Source organism: Heloderma suspectum, chromosome 4 (genome assembly GCF_057233095.1).
Source record: "Heloderma suspectum isolate Gila_16-S chromosome 4, 16-S_ref, whole genome shotgun sequence".
NCBI classification, from domain to species: domain Eukaryota; kingdom Metazoa; phylum Chordata; class Lepidosauria; order Squamata; family Helodermatidae; genus Heloderma; species Heloderma suspectum.
The window spans coordinates 40,126,507-40,154,306 of NC_139461.1; the positions used below are offsets into that span (position 1 = coordinate 40,126,507).

The 27,800-nt window shown below is 41.2% G+C and overlaps 2 protein-coding genes across 2 annotated transcripts; one reads left to right on the forward strand and one right to left on the reverse strand.

The window, feature by feature from the left end:
• Positions 1 to 4,747: 4,747 nt before the first annotated feature.
• On the reverse strand, positions 4,748 to 9,519 carry POLR2K (RNA polymerase II, I and III subunit K). The gene is made up of 4 exons (XM_084849021.1): positions 9,491 to 9,519; positions 8,988 to 9,051; positions 6,694 to 6,786; positions 4,748 to 5,450 (listed from the first exon to the last, which is right to left on the reverse strand). The coding sequence occupies exons 2-4, from the start codon at positions 9,046 to 9,048 to the stop codon at positions 5,428 to 5,430; spliced, it is 177 nt and encodes a 58-aa protein (XP_084705147.1). The 5' UTR covers positions 9,049 to 9,051; positions 9,491 to 9,519; the 3' UTR covers positions 4,748 to 5,427.
• Positions 9,520 to 12,306: 2,787 nt separating this feature from the next.
• On the forward strand, positions 12,307 to 26,704 carry FBXO43 (F-box protein 43). Its single transcript, XM_084849020.1, has 5 exons — positions 12,307 to 13,034; positions 20,457 to 21,982; positions 22,635 to 22,737; positions 23,492 to 23,677; positions 26,076 to 26,704. Exons 2-5 carry the CDS (start codon positions 20,481 to 20,483, stop codon positions 26,322 to 26,324), a joined length of 2,040 nt encoding a protein of 679 aa, XP_084705146.1. The 5' UTR covers positions 12,307 to 13,034; positions 20,457 to 20,480; the 3' UTR covers positions 26,325 to 26,704.
• The last annotated feature ends 1,096 nt before the right edge of the window (positions 26,705 to 27,800 follow it).

The following is a 27,800-nucleotide window of genomic DNA, read 5'->3' on the forward strand; positions in this document are numbered from 1 at the left end:
CACAGTCAGCTCCAGGTCTTGTTTTTACTGACTGTATAGAGCTTCTCCATCTTTGGCTGCAAAGTACATAAACAATTTGATTTCCATGTTGACCATCTGGTGATGTCCATGTTTAGAGTCGCCTCTTGTGCTGTTGGAAAGGAGTGTTTGCTATGATCACCGTGTTCTCTTGGCAAAACCCTATTAGCCTTTGTCCTGCTTCATTTTGTACACCAAGGCCATGCTTGCCTGTTATCCCGGTGATTTCTTGACTTCCTACTTTAGCATTCCAATCCCCTATGATGAAGAGGACATCTTTTTTTGGTGTTAGTTCTAGAAGGTGTTGTAGGTCTTCACAGAACAGATCAGCCTCAGCTTCTTCAGCCTCAGTGGTTGGGGCATAGACTTGAATTACTGTGCTGTTGAATGGTTTGCCTTGGATTCGTACTGAGATCATTCTATCATTTTTGAGATTGTAGCCCAGTACGGCTTTTCCCACCCTTTCGTCTACTGTGAGTGCTACTCCATTTCTTCTATGCGATTCTTGCCCACAGTAGTAGATATAATGGTCACCTGAATTAAATTCACCCATGCTGGTACATTTTAGTTTGCTGATTCCCAAGATGTTGATGTTCAATCTTACCATTTCATGTTTGACCACCTCCAGCTTACCTTGATTCATTGATCTTACATTCCAGGTTCCTGAACAATATTGTTCTTTACAGCATCGGACTTTCTTTTCACCACCAGACACATCCACAGCTGAGTGTCCTTTCGGCTTTGGCCCAGCCGCTTCACTCTTTCTGGCGCTACTTGGAAATACCCTCTGCTCTTCCCCAGTAGTATATTGGACACCTTCCGACCTGAGGAGCTCATCTTCTGGCGTCATATCTTTCAGCCTTGTGATATGTTCCATGGGGTTTTCTTGGCAAGAATACTGGAGTGGGTTGCCATTTTCTTCTCCAGTGGACCACATTTTGTCAGAACTCTCCGCCATGACCTGTCCGTCTTGGGTGGCCCTGCACGGCACAGCTTATGGCTTCACTGAGTTACGCAAGCCCCTTTGCCACAACAAGGCAGTGGTCCAGGAAGGAGAATTTATCCCTATGAAATTTAATTCTGTTGTTTTCTGCCCAGCACTCCAGTCTATCCAGATCACTTTGAATTTTGTTTCTGTCTTCCAAGGTATTAGCTATCCCTCCCAATTTTGTGTCGTCTGCAAATTTGATAAGTATTCCTTGCACCTCCTCATCCAAGCCATTAATAAAACTGTTGAAGAGCACTGGGCCCAGTACTGAGCCCTGTGGTATCCCACTCGTTACCTCTCCCCAGTTTGAGAAGATTCCATTGATAAGCACTCTTGGAGTCCAGTTCTGCAGCCAAGTGTGGATCCACCTGATCGTCATTTCACCTAGCCCACTTTCAGCTAGTTTGCTCATCAGGATATCATGGGGCACTGTGTCGAAAGCTTTACTGAAGTTGAGGTATATGATGTCCACAGCATTCCCACAGTCTACAAGGGAGGTTACCTGATCAAAAAATGAGATCAGATTCGTCTGGCAGGATTTGTTCTTGACAAATCCATGTTGGCTTTGAGTCATCACTGCATTGTTTTCAAGGTGCTTACAGATAGATTGCTTTATAATCTGCTCCAGAATTTTCCCAGGGATGGATGTCAGACTGACTGGTCTGTAGTTCCCAGGTTCCTCCTTTTTACCCTTTTTGAAGATAGGGACAACATTAGCCCTCCTCCAGTCATCTGGCACTTCACCCGTCTTCCATGATTGCTCAAAGAGAATAGACAGTGGTTCTGAGAGTTCTTCTGCCAGTTCTTCTGGCCCTGGAGATTTGAACTCATTCAAAGTAATGTGTTCCTTGATCATATGCCTATCCATCTCAAGCTGCAATCCTGCCCCTTCAGCCTGTACTTCGCCTTTGCCAGGCAGCTCATAAACCCTCTTTTGGGAGAAGACTGAGCCAAAGTAGAAATTGAGCACTTCTGCCTTTTCTTTGTCATCTGTTATCATTTTGCCACCCTTATTTAATAGCTGAACCACCATTTCTTTCCTCTATCTTTTACTATACACATATCTGAAGAAAGCCTTTTTGTTGCTTTTAGCATCCCTCGCTAACCTCAGCTCGTTCTCAGCTTTAGCCTTCCTGACACCATCCCTGCAATTCTGTGCTACCTGCCTGTACTCTTCCTTTGTAGCTTGGCCTTCCTTCCACTTCCTATATGTGTCCTTTTTTGTTTTCAGGTCATCTCTTAGCTTTTTGTGAACACACTGGCTTCTTCTGTTGTCTTCCACCTCTTTTTCTTGTTGGAATTGTTTGAAATTGTGCCTTGAGAATTTTTTTTAAAAGCTCCCACCCATCTTGGGACTCCTTTTCTTGTTATAGTCTCTTGCCATGGGACCTTACTGATCATTGTTCTGAGTTTATTAAAATCAGCTTTTCTAAAATCCAGGGTATGGGTTTGGCTACACTCGGCTTTTGCTTCCTTTAGAACCATGAACTCAAGTATAACACGGTCACTTTCCCCCAGAGTTCCTGTAACTGCTACTTTATCCACTAAGTCAATCCACTTGGTTAGGATCAAGTCAAGGATAGCCAATCCTCTAGTTCCTTCCTCTACTTTCTGTAGGAGGAAGTTATCCACCACAGAAGTCAGGAATTTCCTGGAGGGGCCATGTTTTGCAGAATTTGTCTCCCAACAACTATCGGGGAAATTGAGGTCCCCCATTACTACTACACCATGCTTCCTTGAATCATTAGCAATTTCTTTTCAAAAGTTTCATCCTCATCTTCTCCTTGATTGGGTGGCCAGTAGTTGACTCCGACCACCATGTTCCTTTTATTCTTTGCTGTATTTATTTTAACACAGAAGCCCTTGATGGGGCTGCCAAGCTCATCCTCCTGTATTTCTGTGCAGAGATATGTAATTCTCACATATAGTGCAACCCCACCTCCCTTTCTGTTCCTCCTGTTCTTTTTGAACAAGTTATATTCTTCAATTGCTGTATTCCAGTCATGAGAGTCATCCCACCAAGTCTCAGTTATACCTATCAAGTCATAATTTCCCTCCTGTATTAAGAGTTCAAGTTCGTTCTGTTTGTTTCCCATACTCTGGGCATTAGTATATAGACATTGAAGACCATGTGCTTCATGGTCTGGCTTTCTTCCTACATGTTTGTGAAGACTATTATTGGGCGCTATTAGAGCTGTTCTCTCCATTGCGGTGCATGAGTCTTCGTCTATTATTACCCCCAACTTTACGTCTCCCTTCCCTGTAGCATTCAGTTTAAAGCCCTCCTGATGAAGTTCTTCATGCTGTGGCCAAACACATTCTTCCCATCCTTTGTGAGGTGCAGCCCATCCCCTGCCAACAGTCCATCTTCCAGGAAGTATAGCCTGTGGTCCCAGAATCCAAATCTCTCGCGACGTTACCACCTTCGTAGCCGGTCATTCACCCAGAGTATTTTTCTTTCCCTTTCTATCCCTCTTCTAACTACTGGAAGGATGGATGAGAAAACTATCTGGGTCCCAAAGTTCTCGAGTTTCCTTCCCAAAGCTTCAAAGTCTGATGTGATTTCTTCGTAGCTCTGCTTGGCGGTATCATTTGTTCCCACATGGGTAAGAAAGGGATATCTGTCAGTGGGCTTTATGAGTGCAGGCAACCCTTCAGTCATGTCTCTAATCCGCCCTCCTGGAAGACAGCATACCTGGAGAGTCCATGGGTCTTTGCGACATACTTGGGTTTCGATCCCATTCAGCAAGGAGTCTCCCACTACCACTACTGTTCTCTTCTTGTAGCTGTAGGCTTTGGTTTCATCGCCTCTGCTTGGCTGACCTTCAGCCTCTTGCTTGCTCTCATGCAGGTTCCCCTGTAATTCTTCCTCTGCAGGCTGTCCTCCATTCTCATCCTCAAGTACCTGGAAACGGTTCCCTAGTTCCACTGCTTCCACTGGTGCCGAGTGTCTTCTAGTTCTTCTGCTCCTGTCGCCCTTTTCCAAGGAGTGTCCTCTACTTCATTTTTCCTTACCTCAGCAGTTTCCTCTTCTGTCTCAGCTTGTTGTTGCTCTTCTAGCTTCTGTTCTTCGCTTTTCTGCTGTAGTTCCACTGTTTTGTCTAAGAACACTTTGTCTTCTCTTATTCCCCGGAGGGGCGACAGTCGCCGCTCCAGTCCTCTTACTTTTTCTTCAAGCAGCGTGATCGACTTGCACTTGTTGCAGGTGTAGGCCATGTTGTTCTCAGGCAAGAGAACAAATATGGCACACACCTTGCAGGTCACCACCACTGGAGAGTCTTGTCCTTCCATAGTCTCTTTCCCTTTTTGTGTATAGCTTCCTGGTTGTTCTAGAGTAGCCTGTGCCTGGTCCCGTACTCACTCTTTGCCTTTGTCTCCTTTGTCTCTTCTGCCACTGCAGCTCCCCTGGCCAACTCGTTTGCTCCCCCTGTCCCCCTGTTCGCTCGCTGTGATCGCGCTCTCTCTCTGGAAGCTTGCTTGCTTCTGTAGTCCCCAGACAAGCTGGAGCAGCTTCCTCTGCTCTGCTCAGTGGGGAAGGCTGCCCTGGATCCTCTCCCTGCTATTTGCAACTGGTATTCTCTGTGCCAGCAGCAGGGAGGATATGTGGGGGCCAATCCTTGGGTTCCCTAGAAGTATCACTTTACCTAAGAATAGGGCAAAGATCTATCTCAAAATATTCTAAAATGAAACCATACCTTAAAGCTACATTCAGTAAACACGTGGAATAAAAAAAGCAAAACATAGGAAGAGTGAGACTATTATTTTTAGGACTTTGGGAGAAAAATACAAAGCAAACATTATATACTATCTATAGAAAAATTAAACATGCAATCTGCAAAATTTTTAAAACTTGTCAGCGTTTTATATTTCTATGGAGAAAGTCCCCATTTTAAAAAGAGAAGGAAAGATTTTAAATTACATTTTTATCCTGCCCTTCTTCCCCAAAGCTCAAGGCGGCTTATATACCCTACAACATAGACACACCTTTTATCCTGACACAACCAATCTGTGAGTTAAGTTATACTGAGGGGAAATGACTGGACCCAATGTCCCTCAGTGAGCTTCAAGGCTGAACAGGGACTTAAACTTCAGCTCCCTGGTCAAGATCTGGCACATTATCCATTCTAGCACATTGGTGAACCCTCCCCCATCCCAAACCATCAGAGAATCTGGAAACAAGAACCAGATTTGGCCTTAATATAAGCAGCCTGTTTAATTAAACAGATTGTGCAACTACATTATAAATATTTTAAAATTTAATTACTGGAAAAACTGTCAGCAAAACATATGAGTAAAACTTTATTGCAATAGCTGCATAATTTACACTATCAGAATAAAAGAATATATTTGCTCATAACAAAAGTCAACATATGAAGACTTTACAATACACTGAAGTAAACTAGGTGCATCTTCTGGTCTCTTCATCGGGCATCAAATACAACCACTATAGTAGAGTTAAAGAAAACAGTTGGAAAGCATAAGAAAAAAATGGGAAAGTTATCATGAAGAATTATTCACATACTCCTAACACACTTGGACAACAAACCACACATCCAGTAAGTGTAACTGTGCAAATGGAAACAGATTAGCACAGGGCTCATTGGAACCCTCTCCTCTCTCCAGTTGGCCCTTTGCGACAAACACCCCATAGCTTACTAACCATGATTTGCAATGGGAGACCTGTCCCATCTCCTTCTCCTCCTCATTACCCTACCCCAGAGTAGAGCCAGCTAAGGAGTGGGAGGGAATGGAGAGGATTTATTGGACCCTATACTAATCTCCTCCAATAAGGATCTTTCTGCTTCTTCTGCAGAACAATGGTTTTGGCATAGGGCTTAAGTACACAGGATGTAGAATGTGCCTGAATGCAGGAGTTATCTTATAAACATTAATGTAAAAGTAGCTTCAGACACTCAAGGTAAAAGATTAGCAGGAAGCAGAAATAGCTCATGCTTTTTGTTCTCCATGCTTCAGTGTGGAGCTTTGACATCTCTCCTCTCCGTAGTTAGCTATTCAACCTGTATCTTTTAAGAGCTATTGAATGTAATGATATTTACTTATGAGTAAATGCATACAGCACAATCCTATAGACATCTGCTGAGAAATAAGCCTTATTGAATTCATTCAGGCTTACTCCCAAGTGAGCACAGGATTGCAGATTTAGGATCTGTAGGTCCTGGTGATTTCAACAGGAGTTAAGCATGCTTAGAATAGATCAGATCAGATATACATGTAAGTATAATGCTATACCTTGTATAACAAACGTATCTGAACCCATTTTAAAGGTGACCCTAAGGAACAGTTCATACATTCTGTTTACAACATGAATAATCTGTCCAGTGTGTGTCTTCATGGTGGTTGAGGGGGCAGGATTGGACTTTTTCTCCAACTGGAACCTTTGTGTAGGAGATGTTATATATGGAGAGAACCAGAGACTCACAGCACTGTCATATAAGTATGGATGAGACTGTAGATAGCTGCATCAGAACAAAATCACATCATGGCATTTCAGAGACATTAACAGTTTAATCCTACACATGCCTATTTAGAAGTAAATCCCATTGAGTTCAATGGGACTTACTCCCAGGTGAGTGTGCATAGGGGTGCAGCCTAATGGAATGTTAAAAGCACAGGTTAGAATCAGCATGTAAAAATCAAGCAAGGAACAGGCCCATGTAAAAGGATACATCTTTTAGTTCTTTTCTTGTACATTATTCTGTAACCACACTCCCTGCACCTGATAGGATCTCTTGCTTTTATTTCATTTTCTGTGTGACATTCTGCAAGTAAGAAATATCAATACTTTGTTAGGCCAATGTCAGAAGGAAAATTGGAACAAAACAGAATAAACTCATGGCAAAACAAAAAAATATTAGTCCTGTTAGGTTATGACTGTAACATTAAAATAAACTTAAGGGCTGGCTGGGAAATGCTGAGAGTTGTAGCACTTTTTTCTGTGTAAACATGCATAGGATTGTGCCCTAATTCCTCTACCATTTTAGTGAAATAAACTAATCTTTCCATTATATTTTATAAATCCATTTTCACCAGAATTATGAAAGATTCTTAGCATTTCATAAGTTAGAATTTGTCAAATTCATTGCTCTTAGAATGGTATGAGCTCACTATCTATTATTGCTTTATTTAGTAGATTTAGAGAGCAATCCTATGGACCCTAGACAGAGTTTGGGGGGCCACAGAATACTTCTGATTCCTGGATCCAAGGCTGGAGACAGTGCTCCAACCTCGGACCCAGGAGTCCGAGATCCCCACTCCTTTCCCCTCATAGCCGGCATGTAGAGAACCACACCAGTGACCTCAGAGAGGACAGAAAGGGGTGGGGAGGGGAGGGGACTGGGGAGGCTGGCTTACACCATATCCAGACACCCTCACCCTCTCTGACACCTCAGCTAGACAGGTGAAAAAGCCTGTCTAGCTAAAATGCAGATCAGGGAGAGCATGGAGGTGAAGATGACTGCTCCTCCCAGTTTGCATTGGATGGCTGTAAGCCTCTGAGTTTGGAGGCTTATGGCCACCCCCATAGGATTGTTCCCTTATACCCTGCTCTTTTTCTTTTACTATTTTATAGATGTTGTAAGCAGTTCACAACATTTATAACACAAAACTAGCCTCACTGGAGCACAAGCTAGCATGGTGTTCATGGGCAGCAGTGCACTCCTAACACCTTACTTGGCACCCACCAAGGTGCCCTACCCCGCCCATTTAGAAGAAAAGGTAGCAAATTTTCTTACTGGAAGTTGGGATTGTTCCAACGCAAAGTGAGGGTCTTCACCTACTGCCATCTTCATTTCCCAAGGATGCCTCCAGGCCATATGTGGAACTCACATACATTCTTAGGAAATGAAGATGGTGCGCACCCAGCCACCAAAAAAGGAGGGAAATAAGAAAAGGAGCTCTTGTCACTTCCATCTAGTAAGATGGAGTGGGGTGGGGGGATAAGAGCAGGGAGGGGGTAGGGAAAGCAGCAGTAATCCAGCTGGGTGGTTCAGGGTAGCCAGCAGGGAGGAAGATAAGGGTGAGCAATAGGAAGCTACAGGGCTAGGGGAGCCACCTGGGAACAACCTGGGGGTTTGGGGAGGGTTGTGGGCTTGTATGTCTGAATGGATGGCGGTGCATGTGAGAGAAAGATTTTAGGGGAGATTTCGCAGGGATCCTGAAAAAGAGTGCAGTTGTTTGTGTGCTTGAAGTCAGAAGGAGAAGGGAAGGATGTATGTGTATACATAGTGTGCGGTGTTTGCATGTCTGTGAGTATGAATGGATGGAGATATGGGGGGTGAGAGAGAGAGACAGACAGACAGACAGTCTAAGGGTGAGAGAGAAAACGAGATAGAAAGGAATGTGAAATGGATTTTGTGAAGTGGATTTCAGTTGGTGCTCAAAATTGTGGATTCAAAAGAGTTGTTTAGTGTGTTGGGGCTCAGACCCCACCTCTGCCTTGTACCCAGTCCTTTGGGCAGGTTACTTCTCCATTGTGACTAGCCATGACCTCCAAGGGAGCCATTTTGTGGTGGTGCCCATGACAGTTTCTCAAATTGCCAAATGAGACCAAAATGGTTGCCTACTCCTGAGGTAGCATTTGATGCTCCTTCCCACAGGGCAAGGGGTGGTATATTGGGGGCAGGGCAGTGCAACTGTAGCAGACACCTGGTGTCACCTTCACCTCTCTCCTATGTTCCTCCCATAGGGCAGCTGATGGTAGATGGCCTTTTTGCATAAGATAAGTGCCTAGCTGAAGCAGCAGCAGCAGCAGCAGCAGCAGGCACCTGTTATCATCTTCATCTGCCTTCCTCGGTCTTATTTAGACTCAAAGAATTCTGAGGGTTGTTTTTTTAAAAAAAACAGGCAGGATTCATTATGAACATAAAAGTAACTCCCATTGTAGGAACATTACAGCAAGATACAATGCAACAAAACTTACATTACACATCCCTATTACCTGTAAGGCATGGATTGGGCTTACCTCCACAGATGTATATCATAGGTTGCTGCTTTGGAGGGGGAGCGTCTTTCTGTGTGTCCATATTCTGTCAGTAAAAGAAAGCTAGAACATATATATCGTATCGTTTTTAAACACGTATAGCCTCCCCCATCAATCCACTTCAGTCATTGTTGAGGAATTGTTTTTTTTAATATATGAATCAGAGAAAGGGAAAGATTTCCTCAGGTTGGGAGTTAACATACATTGACTTTAAACCCCAACTCAAGAGGATCCCGAAAGGAAGGAGCTCGCGATTCGAAGAAGATACAATATATCTACCCTAATCACATACTAGCTCATAACTCATCCCTCGCGGGCTGATCTACAAAGTCTCACACCAAAAGGAGAGAGGAAAATGTGGGACCGACCTAAGGAATTTGGGGAGACGTGATACAGACTAGCCCCCTTTCAACAGAAACAGCCTTCTCTTCCCAAAAGCAAATTAATTATGAAAAAGGTACGAGGAGCGTATCCAACTCGCTTACCAGTCCGTATTTCCCAAGCACGGATCTGTGGCGCAGACTGCTGACGTAACCAAAGGACAGCGAAGAAAGCCACAACCCACTCACTTCATCCAAGCTCCACCCCACTAATTCGGAAGCGGAAGAAGGTCTATAGCTAAGGAGAATAAAAGAGTTTGTATGTGATCGCTCCCTCCCACTTCATTAAAGAGACGGGTTATAATTCAATGTAGCGCTTTCTTATCTGTCCTAACAACTTAGTAATCGTTATCTCGGGAAAACCCGGAACATTTATTTTAGTTTGAAGTGAAGTAGGAAGCCATAAGATAAGTCTAGAAGCCACTTCAATTGTATTTAGTGGATTGTTCAGCAAATACTTGTTCAAATAGTCACCGCTATTGTCCGATATTATGTCACAATATACACCTTTTTAGTATTTTCCCTCATGTGTACATTGTTACTGTAACTAATCTCTGAAATTTTTTTCCAGAGGGGTAGTAGTGTTAATCAGTTGCAGCAAAAACAACTTACTCTGTTAGTCCTTGGTGCCACAAGACTCTTTATTCTCAAAATAATATGTTCAGAATCTTGAAAATCAGTACATTCTGTGCCATCAAAACTGAGATGCAGTTTTTAAGCAAGACATTATTGGGGCAGCCAAAATGTTTACCAACTATCTCCTGGATTCAGAATAGGGGCAGCTGACTAGCATGAAAGAAGACATTTATTTCATTTCAACCATTTTAAATTGTGTTCTTTGCCCCCAATTGCCACTCACTCTAAAACCAAACACCCATAATTCATTAAGACAACACAACAGCAATAAGAAAACTCAAAACAAAGGAGATATGCAGTTAAACAAAATTCAGAGCCAAGTTAAAACACAGACTGCAATCCTATACATGCTTATCTAGCCACAAGCCTAATTGAACCCAATGGAGCCTACTTCTGAGTAGAAATAAGAAACAGTCATAAGACCACAAAAGGCATATACAGAGCAGCATTTTGTTCTCACAGTAACCAGCCAGATGGCTATGGGAAGCCCACAAGGAGAACATGCGTGCAATGGAACGAGGCATCTTTGTCCAACTGGTATTTTGAGGCATACTGCCTCTGATTCTGCAGGTAGAATATAGTCATGACTAGTAGCAACTGATAGCCTTATCTTCCATGAATTTGTATCATCCCCTTTTAAAGCCATTCAAGTTTTAGCAGCCATTGCTACATCTTGTGGTTGAAAATTTGATAATTTAACTATGCAATTATCAGAATTATACACAGTATTTCAAGTGTGGTTGCATCACAGATTTGTGTAAGTCACTAAAGACTGGAGCTATTCTACATTTCCTATATATCTCCTATATTATTTTCTTAGTTTAAAGGTCCATTTCTAAACACATTTACTGATGAGTAAAGAAATGTAATAGTTTAATTTGAGATGAAGCTCACCAGGGCTCAGACCCAAAATCTATATCAGGCGCATGTCACCTGCAACAGCTTACATTTCTCCTCCCCTGCCTTGTATTGTAGGCTAGTTGGATGGAAGAGTGAATCTGAGCATTTGCAGAGCATATTTCCTCACAGTCAGTTGCCAATAAATCTAGGATTAAGAGGCATAAGTCTAGGATTATGTCCAGGCACAGGGTTGGATTCAGAATTAGTCATGGTTAGAGTAGACCCACTTAAATCAATAGGACAAGTTAGTCATAACAAGTTCCTATTGATTTCAGTGGATCTCCTCTAAGCATGACTGCATCTAGATCCAACCCGTCGTTTTTACACTAATTCTGCATACTTCAGGTCATTTAGCATAGATTGGTGGCATTATCTAAAAAAAAAATCATCATCATATAGGTTAGCCGCCATTCAGGCTATGATGCTGTACACATTTACCTGAGAGTGAACTCCATTGAACATAGTAGGACTACTTTCAGAGTAGACATACACAGAAGTGGGCTGGATGAGTCTTTAAGGGCACAATCCTATGCATGTTTAGACAGAAAAGTCCTACAACTCCCAGCATTCCCCAGTCAGCATGACTGGGGAATGCATGTATATAGTACTTTATAATTTTTATATTTATAAAGCATTTATATTGTACTTTATAAGCATTTATATAGTACTTTATAATGTTCAAAGCACTTTACATACCTTCGCTTATTTGTAAGATTTGTCAACATTGCCCCCATAGTGAAGATGGGGAAACTGAGGCTTGCCTAAGGCAGTCTAAATTCAAGGCTGTGGCAGGATTTGAGCCAGGGACTTCCTGTTTCATTCTTACACCAGTTCTGCTTGTTGGGCCGAAAGGTTGACTTTTCTCCATGCAGAATGAAGTGGGAATTCTAATCCACTATACTGAAGGTGACTGCGGAATTGGAGGTGGGGGCTTATATATTCCACTTATTCAATAGGGCATAAAAACTTTGTTAAAGTATAGTGCAAAAGAATGGGGAAAAGAAAGAAACCTAGCTGATCTGGAAGGGAGTGGAAACAAACGCGTAGTGAAGCCAGCAAGTTGGGATAGGAAGGAGAGAGTGAAAAATTGACAAGAGAAGCCGTCGTTCATGCTGGATTATAACAACACCACCCTGTATTTTGGATGAAACCGCTTCAAGAAGTGGGCTCCTCAAACAGCTCCTTGCCCAGCCCGGTGAAATAAGTTTCTGTCCTTTATAACACACAACTGTAGCCTCGCCCGCTCCTCCACCGCCACTGTCACCACCTCTCGCCCCCTTGGGCTATGCTTTTGCGCTGCTGCAAGCTCCTCTCCTAGGAGGCGGTGCTGAGGGGGAGGAGGCGGGGGAAGCTACAGCAGTTGGGAAGGCGGGTAGTTTAAAACTGAGCGAGGGAAACCCTCAGCAGGAGCACGAGACCAGCCGCTGCTAAGTCGGGGGAAGGCGGCGGCGGCGGCGGCGGCTCCTCCTCCTCCTCCTCCCCCCCCTCTCCCTCGGGCAAACGCCCCGGGGGCTGAGTCGAGCGGGGAAGCCTAGAGCTGCTGCTGCTGCTGCTGCTGCTGCTGCTGCTGCTGCTGCTGCTGCTCTCTCTCTCTCTCTCTCTCCCCCCCCCCCCCCGTCTTCCATAGGCAGAAGGCAGCGCCTCTTGTACACAGCTCTTTCCTCAGTTCTGGGAATGAGCTCGAATTTGTTCCCTTTTTAAAGCCCCATTTAATCACTTTCCCTCTGCTCCGAATTGGGGCGGGCGGGCGCCGGGCAGAACCGTTTCACCGCCCTCGTTGGCTTGCGCGAGGATTTGGGGACATGAAATTGCTGTTGTACCTCGCTCAAAGTGGAGGAAGCTCTCCAAGTACTGTGTCTGCCACCGTTATTTTAGACAAGTTACTAGAGAAGGAAAGAATGAATAGAGTGTAATTAATGAGTTCGGACGCTAAATGGTTTATTGACCATACTTCGCCTCTACATTAATGATATAGAATATTAGTTAGTTACATATTTTATAGGGGTGTTTTTGTTTGTTTGTTTATGTTGTTTTTCATCTTTCCTCCCCCATTCTGATTTTAACTATAAAGAAAACTTAAGGTGAAGCAACTCCTGGCCTTCAAACTCACTAGGTAAGTAGGGTCGTTGCCTGTTCTGATGGAGGATATTTCACGCAGCTAACATCCTCTAAATCAGTACTAAAGGAGCTCAGTTAATGTTAGCTGGAAGAAAATGTTTTGAGTAGTTTAGGCTACAATCCTAATATATGCTCTTACCTGGGGTAAACCCCATTGAAAACAATGGGACTTCTGAGTAGACAAGTATAGGATTGCACGGTTAAAGTTGTATCTGTAGTGAAATGTTGAGGGTGAAAATAACTACATTTTTGTATTAGGGAATTCTAAAACTCTTGCTTAAACTGAAAAAAATAAATTGAAGACAGGCTCTTGAGTTTTATACAAAGTACTTTAAAAGACCACTATAGGGAAAAGATCTAAAATTAAGACTTTGCATTTGCAGGCTTATGTTTCTAGGCACAATGAATCATATATTCCTTGTCATCTTGCATTAATTTGCAGGCCATCTAAATACAGTATCTTGGGGACCATATCCTTTAAATACTCTGTTCCCAACTCAGCCTATCATATCTTCTAGTGGCACACTAATTATGCTAATAGTTGTTTGGTTGTTTCTTAGTTACTTAGAGCAGTAGAGGCATACTCCTACATTCTTACCCTCTTCCAAGCATGTAAGAAAGATGAAAGTTGGCAAACTCGTACCTTGTCTATAGGTGATAATCATTTTCTGTTTGCTCCTGACAGGACATACTAAAACAAATGACAGTACTTGCCCATAGGGAAAGTATGAATGTCCATAGGGAAACATAGGCTTCTACCTGCCCACAGAGAAATCCTAAATGCCCATTGGGAAACATAGGCTACCTGTGGGCAGGGAGAAACCTATGTTTCCCTATGGGCATTCAGGGTTTCCCTATGGGCAGGTAGAAGCCTATGTTTCCCTATAAGCAAGTACTGCCATTTGTTTTAGTATGTCTTGCTGCTGAAGGCTGGTAATCAAAACCATGCTGCCTTTGAACACAAGACATTTTAAGCTATTCTGAGTAATAGCTACTATTTCTAAAAAGCCACTTAGGGTTACCAGGTCCAAATTAAGGAATGCCCTCACCATCCACCACTAAATGAGAGTAGGCATTTGTGATTTTCCCACTTGTCTTCCTCCCTGCTGTGCAGTTGATCAGAAGTCCTCACTACTACAAAGGGAAGGCAGACAGAAAGACTGGAGGGGTAGTAGAAGAGAGATGCCACAACTACCTAGTCTTCTAATTCAGTTGTAGATATAGAAGTATTGAGGGAATCTCCAGGTTGTGGTCTGACAGCCATAAAGCCATCTCTGCAAGTGGCTATAGCAACAACTGTGACAGTTAATTCTTGTTTGAAGTACATTCATTTGCTTGGTGGTAAGTTCAGAACAATCAGTTTCATAAGATGACATTGAGTTCTCCTGTGTTGAGAGTGTGTATAACTTCTTTAGTTATTTTCTCTATATCATGCTCTTTCAGTCCTCTTTACTTTAAGCTAAAAACCTAGCTGCCTTTCTTCACAAGGAGGACAGTTACAATTACAATTGTGCTTTGGGTAGCCATGTTATTGTGTTGCAGCAAAAGCAATCAGAGAGACTTGTGACACCAGTGTGTTAGGATTGCAGTCTAAGGTAGGGAGATCAGAACCTCACACACACTATTTTAAATGGGGACACTGATTTGTATAATGATGATGATATAAAAAGGAAGTATAATTTTCTTTCTTTTTGGCTGCTGGTTGCTGTCTGCCGTACAGATTTATTATTTTCAGTATTTTCAAAGTCCCTAATTTTCCATTCTAAATTCTGCAATCCCTAGCAAACTGCAATCATGTGAATTCTGACATACACAAATCAACTTATCTGAGTTTTGTACTTATACTTTGGACAGAATTCTGATGGAGAGTTTTGCTCCAAGTACCTCTGTGGTGGGGTGGGCATTTTTCTAGTACTATATTTTTCTGTGGAAAATTCTCTACTTTTAAAAATTCATTGTTTCATAAAATCATTAGTAACACATAATACAAGTCAAAATGGGCAACTGGAGTGGGTACAATACTAGTCAAATCTAAAATCAATTTTGTAATGAACCTTTCTCATGTGATTATCCCTAGGAACGGCATATGTTTATTTTTCAGGGATGCTAAAAACACTTATATGTTAACATTTTTTTGTGCCTTCATCTTTTAAACATCCCATTGTTTTCAATGGGACTTATTTCCAGGGAAGTGGGTCATGTTTTAAAGTATTTAGAACTATTCTAATGAAAATAATTTCCAAGTAAAGCTTTTAATTAGTTTGAATATAACATTTAAAACACACTAGACAGTAATCCTAACCACACTTGCCTGGGAGTAAGCCCCTTGAAATCAATTGGGCTTCTGAGTTTGTGCTACACATGAACCTTTTATTGATCCCCCCCACCCTCAATCAGATACCTTTGGCTATTAGAAAAAATTCTAAAGCTGATTATTGACATCTAAGAAACTGTTGTATTTTGTAATGTCAAATGTTTCTGGTCCTCAGCATCCTAGGTGATGCCTGCACACTTCAAAATACTTATTTTAACTGCTGTCTTCTTGTGAGTCCACCAGGGTAAGTATAGAACTTTTGAAGACCCATTGCAAATGCTGGCCAAGATCCAAATGAATTGTGCAATTAGTTCTGTGATCCCATGGGGACTTTTAATTTTACCAGTCCCAAATGCTGCATGGCAAACTACTTTTAAAACTGAATGGAGTTTCAAAAATAATTTGTGAACTGTCATGGGAGTCAACTGTTTAAATAAAGTAAAGAAGCAAGCTCTTGGGAGAGCAGAGTGGATTGATTTTAAGTCACCAAGACCAATTTCAACTAATAATTTAAACAAAATTTCCTGTTTTGAAATGTACATTTCCTAAACAACGTGCTTACTGATTGTTATAAAAACAAAAACATACTAGTTTGCAACTAAATAGAGCATTTACACCACCTAGGAGCATAGTTGGAAACCTTTTGTCATACATCACACATGCTATTTGCATTGCAACATTTTATCTACTTAAGAGGCAAAATTGATCTCTGTTTGGCTCTATCTGTATGCATGCAAGAATACAAAACAAGATGACTCAATGAAGGCTAAGGCTGCAGTCCTATGCACTTATTTGAAAGTTAGACCCGTTGAACAAAGTTCCAAGTACACAAGCATAGGATTGGGCTGTAAGCATCCGTAGCTTTTCAGAGGCAGGAATTTGTATTTCCTGGGCAAAACAGCTTTTCTTCATGAGTTGGAAACTACATATTCAGACTTCCGGTCGGAGCCAATGTCGTCCTTGCAGCATTCTGTGGAGCCTCCATGGGATGCTATCTCAAATAGCTTTTTAAAAGGTTGAAAAACCTTTTCATCTCTCCCCTGGAATGAAAAGGGGAGGCAAGGCAGCATCTGGATGAAGTCTTGGTAGATTAGTCCTCTCTGCAAAGCAGCAGGGGGGCTGGATTCCAAGACTACCCTCCCAGAGCTTAATCATCGCCAAAAGTTGTTTTGAAACTCCTATCTAAATAGGAGAAATTAGGGCTGACGTGCTCCATTGTAATTTATGGATTAAGAAATACCAACAATATCTGAGGAATGGTTTAAGAAATATTAACAATATTTGAGGACCTGCAAGAGCTGTTTGAAAAGAAACATGGCTAGAGCAAGGAGAAAAAAAGGAAATGCATCTCCGCCTACTCCCCCTGTACCTCCTTTGGCAAAGGGGCCGAGAACCGAAAATATAGGGGAGTTATTTACCCTGATAAAAACTTTGTCTTTGCAATTTGCTGAACAGGCTGAGGTTGGATACAATTCAAAATTCCATCACCACCCTGCAAGGGGCTGTGGATTTAATTAACAATTCTTGGCAAAAAAATGGAGGTGAAGGTTAACTAGCTGAAAGATAGGGTGGCAGTGAACGAAACTGCGTTGCAAGTTTTTTTCAACAACTCTTTTGTCAGAATTTCTCAACTGGAGGCTTTTACATGCAGGGCAAATGCACATACTATTGGTATTAAGGATTTGCCTAGTGATGTAAATTTGTCTACCTTTGTAGATAAGCTTTTGCATGAGATACTCCCTGTGCCATCTGATTATTTACTTGATATTGAGCAATGCCAAAGGGACTGGCTATACAATTATAGTCCAATTTGCAAGAATCTCCACAAAAAATTATATCCTGAGTTTGGCAAGAGGGGGTGGAAATCTTTTTTGGAAACAAGATTGTTATTTCTGGATTACACCAAAGAAGTTGCTGAGAAAACAAGGCAATTCATCAAGGCAAAAAATCTGGCAAAACAAATGAACTTACAATATCACTTAAAATATCCTGCTACATTTTGTATTGTTTCTGAAGGTCAGATGAAGAAGTTCCTAAATCACAAAATGGCGGAGGCATGGCTAAATGCAAAAATGCATGAGATTTCTGTTCCAGCCCCATGAACTGGAATCCATAAACATGTTTTGTGAACTGGCTATGTTTAGTCTGAATAACTCAGGCTAGGCCAGAGTTAATTGCATATATATATATATATATATATATACACACACACACACACACATACATATACATACATACATCTGCTTTCTCTCATTTTTCTCTTTCTTTTTTAAATCCCTTTTCTTTAAAATGGATATGACATACTGTACCTAAATATACTGTTTGAGGGTATATAGAAATGTGCACACTCATTTATATATCTAGTATAAAATATATTACTGATTGTTGTAAGGTTGTTTTTAAGCTTTATTATCATATAACATTATAAAATTTATTAGTGATGTGTTGTTATTATTTATCCTTTTTAATCTCCTTTTTTATTACTATCATTATTATGAGACTGGCTAGTAAGATTTTTGGCTGGTTAAATTGTTAAGCTTTATTATTATATGTTAATTGGAGAGCAATATATGGTTACTGGAAATGAATGGTAGGCCTGCTTCCTTGCTATAAGACTGATGACATTATATGATTAATCATGCTGTATTGAATTGTAATATTGCCAATGTTACAGGTATAATTTTTAAGTAGAATGGGATTTGAAGCCCGTGTGTATTGGAGTTTAAATTTAATCCTTTTAAATAATTTTTTCCTCCTTTTTTTATTGCTGTGTCCTCTTAAGAATATTGTATTGTTGGGAAACTGGAGCTATTGATTAGGTTGTTGGTACTGTTTATTTCGCAAGTACAAACTGGGTTTCGAAGAGGCAGAGGAACTAGAGATCAAATCGCCAACATTCGCTGGATCATGGAGAAAGCAAGAGAATTCCAGAAAAACGTCTATTTCTGCTTCATTGACTACGCTAAAGCCTTTGATTGTGTGGATCACAACAAACTCTGGCAAATTCTTCAAGAGATGGGAATACCAGACCACCTTACCTGTCTCCTGAGAAACCTGTACGAGGGTCAAGAAGCAACAGTAAGAACCAGACATGGAACAACCGAGTGGTTCAAAACTAGGAAAGGAGAACAACAAGGCTGCATATTGTCACCCTACTTATTTAACTTATATGCAGAGTACATCATGAGAAACGCCGGGTTGGATGAATCACAGGTCGGAATTAAGATTGCCGGGAGAATTATCCTCAACCTCAGATACGCAGATGATACCACCCTAATGGCAGAAAGCGAAGAGGATCTAAAGAGCCTCTAGTTGAGGGTGAAAGTGGAGAGTGCAAAAGCTGGTTTGAAACTCAACATTCAAAAACTAAGCTCATGGCATCTGGCCCCATCACTTCCTGGCATAGAGAAGGGGAAGAAATGGAAGCAGTGACAGATTTTACTTTCTTGGGCCCTAAGATCACCGTAGACGGTGACTGTAGCCATGAAATTAAAAGATGCTTGCTCCTTGGGAGGAAAGCTATGGCAAACCTAGACAGCATAGTAAGAAGCAGAGACATCACCTTGCCGACAAAGGTCCATATAATCAAAGCTATGGTTTTCCCAGTAGTAATGTATGGCTGTGAGAGCTGGACTATGACGAAGGCTGAGCGCCGAAGAACTGATGCTTTCGAACTGTGGTGCTGGAGAAGACTCTTACGAGTCCCCTGGACTGCAAGGAGGTCAAATCAGTCAACCCTAAAGGAAATCAACCCTAACTGCTCATTGGAAGGACGGATACTGAAACTGAAGCTCAAATATTTTGGCCACCTAATGCGAAGAGAAAAGTCACTGGAAAAGACCCTGATGCTGGGAAAGACTGAAGGCAAAAGGAGAAGGGGACGGCAGAGGATGAGATGGCTAGATAGCATTACTGATGCAATGAATATGAACTTGAGCACACTCCGGGAGAGAGCGGAGGACAGGAAGGCCTGGGATGCTATGGTCCATGGGGTCACGAAGAGTCGGACACAACTTAATGACTGAACAACAACAACTGTTTATTTCATTTATAAAGACAAAAATAAAATATATATATTTTTTTTTTTAAAAGGAAACTACATATTCATGCTGTTTGGTTAGTAGAATCATAAGTACTCTTACGGAACAATCCTATGCATGTTTAGACAGAAAAAAAGCCTTATAACTCCCAGCATGCTCCAGCCACGCATGCTGGGAGTTGTAGGACTTCTTTCTGTCTAAACATGCATAGGACAGTGTCCATAATTGCAGATATCAGCTAGTTGGAAGGAATAAACGAAGAGTACATGGTCAACCAAACGGGTTTAGTGAATGATCCTGATGAGAGAAAGGATGTAATTTCCTAGGCAGTGATGATTTGCTAATCCCTGGGTCTAGCAGTAATAAAGATAATATACAGTGTATTGTGTCATTTTAATCCTGAACTTCAGAAGTCAAATATTCTTCCACAAGGTTATTTTTTTACATAGAAATGCAAAATTTAATTCAATATATTTAATAGGTGGTAATGATTCAGTTTTAAGATACTGTTTTTAATGAGGAGTTAATGTTTACTCTGTTAATGTTATATCATCACATCCCAGGAAGTTCAATGAATGACTTCAAGGCTTTCTAATATTGCTGGGGGCTGTTTACTCTTCCACTTTTTATCAGCCTCTGATTTACTCCTTTGGAATATAAACAAATCAGGTACTGAAACAATCCTGGAAGAGTTATTCCAGAATAACTGAGGATGTGATAATATAAAATTGGGTATAAACACCTAGAGAGCCACAAGTTGCCCACCACTGGTGTAAACTATAATACTATTATTTGTGAATGTGTAATGTCATGTTATCTTTATATGGTAGTAACTGCACTGTAAATGACAAGAGCTGCATCTTATTAGGAACATGGTGAAGTATTTCCATATAACTTTATCATAGGCATATAATGAGGATCGGTTAAACTGTGGTGACTAGACTTTCTGTGATTAAATAACTTTCTATAACTATTCTGTTGGTTATCCAGGGTTATCAACTTTCTAAATTAAATATAATAATGTTCTTAATTTCTGATTTAAAATGCTGTTTTAATTTTACAGAGCATCACCAATTCCAAGTACAAGATGTCAGAAAGTCACTCAATTCTATCTAATATTTTTAAAAGAGGCAGACTGACTTCTCCTGGCAACAGTGGAAGATACTGCAGCTTTAAAGATTCTTGCTCCCCTTCTATATTTCATGACAGTGGATACAATGAATCATTAAAGGATCCAAGCTTTGATTATATCTATTCAGAACATAAAGGAGAACAGAATGAAAGAGGCCTGCCTGAGTATTGTAAACATTCACATTCCAGTAGTGTATGCACTTCAGTTTTGTCTTCCATTGAACATAAAAATAATGCTAATTTTTTATCAGAAAGAAATGAAACCAGTGTACATACAGGGTATTCTGAAACACCCAAAGCTGCTAAAAAAGACTTGTTGCTCCGCAGAAGACTGCTTATGTCTAAAGCAGCTTCTGTTGGTGCTTTGGGGTGCTCTGAAAGACAAGTACCTTCAGGGAACAGCCGTAAAAAAACATGTTTATTTCACTTTCTTAGCTTTGATGAAAGAATGTCAAAATGCTCCTTGGATTCTCCAAGAGAGAAGAGCTACAAGCCTTTGGCTACTAGTACTTTAAAAAGTGGAGACCCTATTTCTGGTTGTCAGAAACTGAGGCTTGTGTTCTCCCAGCAGAGGACTTCTACAGTAGATGATTCAAAGCCTAAAAGCAGCTTCTTGTCAGAGTCAGGTTGTTTATCTCCAATCCAGCTTACATCTTCTACAAACACACTTAACAGTTTCATTGATAGTGCCCTTACTAGTTATAATGATCAAAGCACTTGTTCAGAGTTAATTGGAGCTCCTCATTGCACTTTGTTTAAAACAAATGATCAATTTCTCACACCTATCAATAGTCTCGTAGAAGGATTTAATCTTAACATATCTGAAATAAATACACCTCCAGCTAAAGAAATAAGCAACTTGAGCCTATTAACTCCTGACAGCAGCAGCTATAATTCACTTGGCTTTGATAAATCCGAAGATTCCTTGTCAGATCATGAGGGCTCTTTCCAAGAACTGCTTCAAAAACATAATGAATCATCTAGCATTCTAAATTCAAAAAGAAGAGTAAGAAAACTACAGCGCTCAAGAAGATTATCCACTCTTTCAGAACGTGGCTCACAATCAGAAAAAGAGGAAGACTATGATACTACTCCTGCTAATTCGAAGTACAAACCAAAAGTTGCAGCTTGCGCTATTAGTGAAGAGAATGAATTGGTTTTTAATGAGGATGACAATAAATGCATGGCTCCAAAACTTGGGGGCCTATCCCGGACCCCTGCTTTGCAAGTAATTCATGAGCTCTTCATGCAAAGCAGAAGTAAAAGAACAGAGCAAAATGTCCTGTTGAAGAATATTGATGGAACTGACATGTCTATGCTGAAATGTATTGTCGCTCACCTCATTGGCAAGAAAATGGGCATCGAGAAGCTAGATATATTAACAGAATTAAGAGATCGAGACTTAAAACATGTTCTTACTATGATTTTGGGTATCCTAACCGTGGAAAGCCTATGCAGGTAAGAGAGACAACTTGGAAGATCATAAACCTTCACTGGGTATCCCCCCAGTGATGCTAAACAAGTGTAACCAAATTGAAATCATACATACCAATAGCAAAAATTCTCCAACTGCCTATCATTATGTAGCCAAATTGGCACCACCCATGTACAAAAGGGAGGTATCGGATCAGTGATACTTCAAAGTTTGCGGAAGTATCTTTAGAAAAAAAAAAAACATGAAAGGGGGAGGGTACCCAAAATCAATCCTTGAGGACTGAGCATGCTTGGTGGGCCTAGAATGCTGGCTGACTTTGGAGTGGGACTGGAGGAAGGGGAATGGAGTAGTTGGAAGCAATGTCATTCCAACAGGAGCACTCTTTACTACAGTGTTTTGTTGCAGGTCCTCTGTTGTCCACTTCTACTCTTTTTTTATTATGACATGTTTTAGACTCTTTCATTAATTAAGGTTTAGGAATTTGACATATAACAAATATTGGAGCTACTTTGGTAAAGCTGAATACCACTGGGGATACTTTACTTCCTCTTGGTTAAGACCTCCCAATGTAGTTCAGCTTTACCACTCAAAGGACTTTTTGGGGACAAAGCAGTCCTGTCTCCTGAATTCTTGCATAATGTTTGAATAGTAGCTGATGATAATTCTTTGTTTCAGTATGTGGAAAGTAAGCAAAAACTGGCAAGAAATTGTTGTACAGGATAAGCATGCAAATCGGAGGAGGAAGTTGTACATAAAACAGCTGAGAGCAGAAGCTAAGGTAACATTACATTGCATAGGCATTTTGGAGGGGTGTTTGGGGAGATGGTGGTTAAACAGAAGCAGCTTGCAGGTCTATAATAGAAAGCTTCCATCAGACACACTTAAAAGGCACTGTCTTTAGTGACCAACCACACTTAATATACATTCAAATTCTTGGTATTTCAACAGGATCTCTTTAAGAGTGTTTTGCTGGGGCGGGGGCAGTGTGGGTTTTACATTTCTGGCAGATCAAACCCGATCCTTTCACAGTTTTACTTGCCCCATCTTGCATGCATCTTTATTTCCTGAAGTGATTTTCAAACTGTATTAAAGTGAACTCTGGGAAGCAGTCTTGGAAGACAGCCTGCCTGCTACTGAATTTCCCTTGCAATATGCAGGCAAAAAGGAGTGTAGTGTGTGTTCTAGAGCATGCAGAGAGTTGATGTGAGGTAATGTGAAGGCAAAAGGGCCTGCTTGGCCAGTGCCCTCTAAGAACTTAGTATGTACTGCAGAACATGCCTCAGAATCCTATGTATCATGCTAGAGTTCCATGGCCAATGATTGTACATGGAAAGGGTTCATGGAAGGTAGATAGTCTGAGAACCTCTGAGCGACTGAAGCATAATTTTATATGAATGTTCTATATATGTATGGTTTATCTAACCTATAGCTTAGGGCTTCTGCTAAACGGCATTACTGACATAGAAGGATAAACTGCAAATTAAGTTTATTCTTGTAAGAAAATAATTCGTAATGTTTGGTAATTTTAACAGGAATGGTTACTGGATGCTGAAGATGCTGCAACTAGACTTATGATGACTAGATTTGCACTACGACCAGTCCAGGCTCAAGCAAAATCTGCCGTATCACAAATGCAGTCCTCTTGTAATGCACCTTTGACACCTCTGGGATGCAGCCCTATTCTTCCATCAAGTAGTAAGCAAGAAGCATATATAAAGGTAGGCAACTTCAACCAGCTGTTAGAACAACAGAAAAAAGCATAATTCTTAACTATAGAGTATACAGAATTACTGTGGAGCACTACAGACAGAGCAAAACGTGTGTGCGAGGGAAGGAGAGAGAGAGAGACCCGTTTGGCAATGACCATTATGTAAGAGGTGGAAGATATAAGTGAGGGTTATTGCAGAAACTGTAAGGGAAACGGATAGGCCACTAAGTTTTTACCAGTTTCTTGCTCTTGTATCTTATCAACTGTGATAAAACTTTACTGATTCTTCTACCTTAATATACAGTCAGGGCCAGAAATATTGGAACAAGGATAACTGTTTTGGCTGTTGGCTCCGTACACCAACACATTGAAGTTGAAATGGAAACACATCCAGATGGGAGCGAAGTCAGGACTTTCAGCTGTAATTCAAGGGGTTTGACAAAAGTGGGGCACTAACCATTCAGGAAGTACAGCCAGTGGCATACACCCCCATCGTTGGTGGCTCATAAGTAATGGAACGAATGGCTGACAAGCAGCTGCATGGCCAGGTATGGCCTGTTTCCTGGGTACCCCATGATCAATCACGCAGATAAAAGGCCTGGAGGTGGTTCTGAGTGTTACATTTGCATTTGGTAGCTGTTCACTGGAACTCCCAACATGAGGTCCAAAGAGGTGGCCATGTGAGTGAAGGAGGCCATCATTAGGCTGAAGAAACAAAATAAACCCATCAGAGAGATAGCAAAAACAGTGGGAGTGGCCAACACAACAGTTTGGAACATCCTGAAAAAGAAGGAATTAACTGGCAAGCTCAGCAACAGCAAAAGGCCTGGCAGACCACGGAAGACAACTAAAGTGGATGACCACAGAACTCTGCTCATGGTGAAGAGGAACCCCTTTACAGTATCTAGCCAGGTCAAGAACGCTCTTGAGGAGGTAGGCATGTCATTGTCAACATCTACAGTCAAGAGATGGCTTTATGAATCTAAATACAGAGGCTTCACAACAAGGTGCAAACCACCGGTAACGCTCAAGAACAGACAGGCCAGATTAGCCTTTGCCAGCAAACACCTACAAAAGCCTGCCCAGTTCTGGAATAAGATTCTTTGGACTGATGAAACCAAGATTAACTTGTACCGGAATGATGGGAAGAGAAAAGTTTCGAGAAGGAAAAGAACAGCTCATGATCCAAAGCATACCACATCATCTGTCAAACGTGGTGGAGGCAGTGTTATGGCATGGGCATGTATGGCTGCCAATGGAGCCGGGTCACTGGTGGTTATTGATGACCTGACTGCTGATAAAAGCAGCAGGATGGATTCTGAAGTGTATAGGGCTATACTTTCTGCTCAGATTCAGCTGAATGCTGCCAAGCTGATAGGACGCTGCTTCATATTACAGATGGATCATGACCCAAAACATACAGTGAAAGCTACCCAAGCGTTCCTCAAGGCAAAGAAGTGGGATGTTCTTCAATGGCCAAGTCAGTCACCTGATCTCAACCCAATAGAGCATGCTTTTCACTTACTGAAGACAAGACTGAAGGCAGAAAGACCCACAAACAAGCAGCAGCTGAAGGCAGCTGCAGTCAAGGCCTGGCAAAGCATCTCAAGGGAGGAAACTCAGCATTTGGTCATGCCCATGGGTTCCAGACTTCAGGCAGTCATTGACTGCAAAGGATTTTCATCCAGGTATTAAAGGCAATCCTTAAGTTTGAAATGATGTTGGTTTGTTCCATTACTTATGAGCCACCAACAATGGGCGTGTGTGTGTGTATGCCACTGGCTGTACTTCCTGAGTGGTTAGTGCCCCACTTTTGTCAAACCCCTTGAATTACAGCTGAAAGTCCTGACTTTGCTCCCATCTGGGTGTGTTTCCTTTCAACTTCAATGTGGTGGTGTACAGAGGCCAACTGCCAAAACAGTTATCCTTGTTCCAATATTCTGACCCTGACTATATTTCTAGACTAAAAATCAGTTGAGTCAATGGCCTGGTTTGGACGTAAAGATAAGCCAGGGTTCCAAAGCAGCGTGCTAATGCATGCTACCCAATCACTCCTGCAAGGCTCCTCCTGCAAGTGGGAGGAGCTAAACAAACCATGGACCTCAGTCCATGGTTTGTTTATGATTATACATGAACTGGGAACTCTGGCTTGTTTCTCCCCAGACAAGCCAGAGTCATAAGCCAACAACACACCATGTTAGAGGAGGAGCCAAGTGTGAATCAGGCAGAGTGCATGAGCACACTACTCGAGCACCACAAGCCAGGGTTCCAGGAGAATGAGCCCATTCTGAATAAACCCATTGTCTTGCAACTTACTAGAATGTATGATGTGGGGATGAGGTAACTAGCAGCCTAATAAAAATGTATGTGTGATTAAATCCTAAATGTGATCTGTTCTCCTTATATAGGTTGCCCAAACTCTCTTCAGTGATGAAGCTTTAAAACCCTGTCCAAGGTGTCAGTGTCCTGCAAAATACCAGTCCTTAAAAAAACGTGGATTCTGTAGCCGAGAAGACTGTGCATTTGACTTCTGCCTTTTATGTCTCTGTGCTTTCCATGGGTCAAGAGATTGTAGCAGTTCATCTTCTAAACGACAAAATAGAAAAGATGCTCTGCCAGGAAGTGCCAAAAGCAAGAGAAACTTAAAACGTCTCTAAAGACCTTGGAGTGAATAGAACATATCCCCCACCCCTCAATTCTCTATTTTATATAGGTAGTACTTTTTAACAATTATGCAATTTTGAAAGTATTATCATTTTGACCATTAATCAAGGTGACAATTTAATTCTCTGTATAAATATAAACTTAACTTTTGATACATTTTTGAAAAAAGTGAAAAAATTTTAAACTTTTGTCTTGGTGTTTTGTCACTTTGCCAGACATACTCAATGAGATTTCAATAAAGTACTTTCAACATAGTTTTCAATATGTCTTAAAACTTTGTTTTGGAATTTTAAATATAGTTCTTCTCACACTGGCAAAGTAAAAAGAATTAAATATTTGTGCTACCTTTTCATATTTTTAATAAAATATTTCTAAACAAAAATGTATTATGGTAGTACATATTACATAAGTCAAATCAACATTTATTTATTGGTCCCATAGTTCATCACAGTTATCACAAATTATTATCACTTTTAAAGTGTCTAAATTGTCTGAATGCTATATGGAGATTAAAAGATAAGACAGTCCCTGGTTGTAGCTCACAATCTAAAAAACAATGCAAAAGGAGAAAGGAGTCTGAACAGAAGAGGAAAGTGAGTAAATTCAGGTACTAATTCTGAAGTTACATAATTTTGGCAGCGTCATCTGAGCTGGATATGTGGGCCTCTCCACAAACCAGAAGCCCTTAGTCCTCTGGCTAATGGATGGTACCAGAGCAGAATCCCCCTCACTTCTGCTTTCCCAGGGCAACCGACGATTGAATACAAGTGATGGAATCTCAGCAGAACAAACATAAGGCAATCGAAAACATACAAATATACATCAAGATAATCAGTATAGAATAAACAAAATATACTTTCTCCTACAAAACTTTCTTCCTAAGCTGTGTTTATAACAAATTAACCTCATAACAAGGAACAGATACTGATTGATTGTACAATTTCCTCCTGTTCTTCTGGACTGCTAATGCAAAAATGCAGTTCTATGAGTGATGAACTTATCCTGATCAGAAAGAAGGTACTGTATACCCCAGCCGTGGGCTGCTAAGGTTTGGAGGTACTGAGATAATGATAAGCCAGATCCAGGTTTGCTTACAAGGAGACTTTATTGAGTACTTACAGCACACCAGCATACCCAATGGTTGGATCAGACAGCTTCTCTGAACACAGAGCCATGGGGTAAAATGGGTTTTATACCATACATGTCAGCAGTGAGGCAGCATGACAGAAGCAAGTGTTAATTAGCATTCATCTGCAACTTTCCCAGCATAGGCTAACAGCACTTGTTCAGAGGGAAAACAATCAGAACTTTCCCAGCACAGCCACCTGTGAGCACATCCCTAAACACAGCCTCACTTTTCAGGCACTTCCTAGGCCCTGATAAGATAAATGGTAGCTCGTTAGCATGGAATGTGCTGAGGCGGCGATATCGACCTTTGACTCATCTTACCAATCAAGAGGCCTACTAGC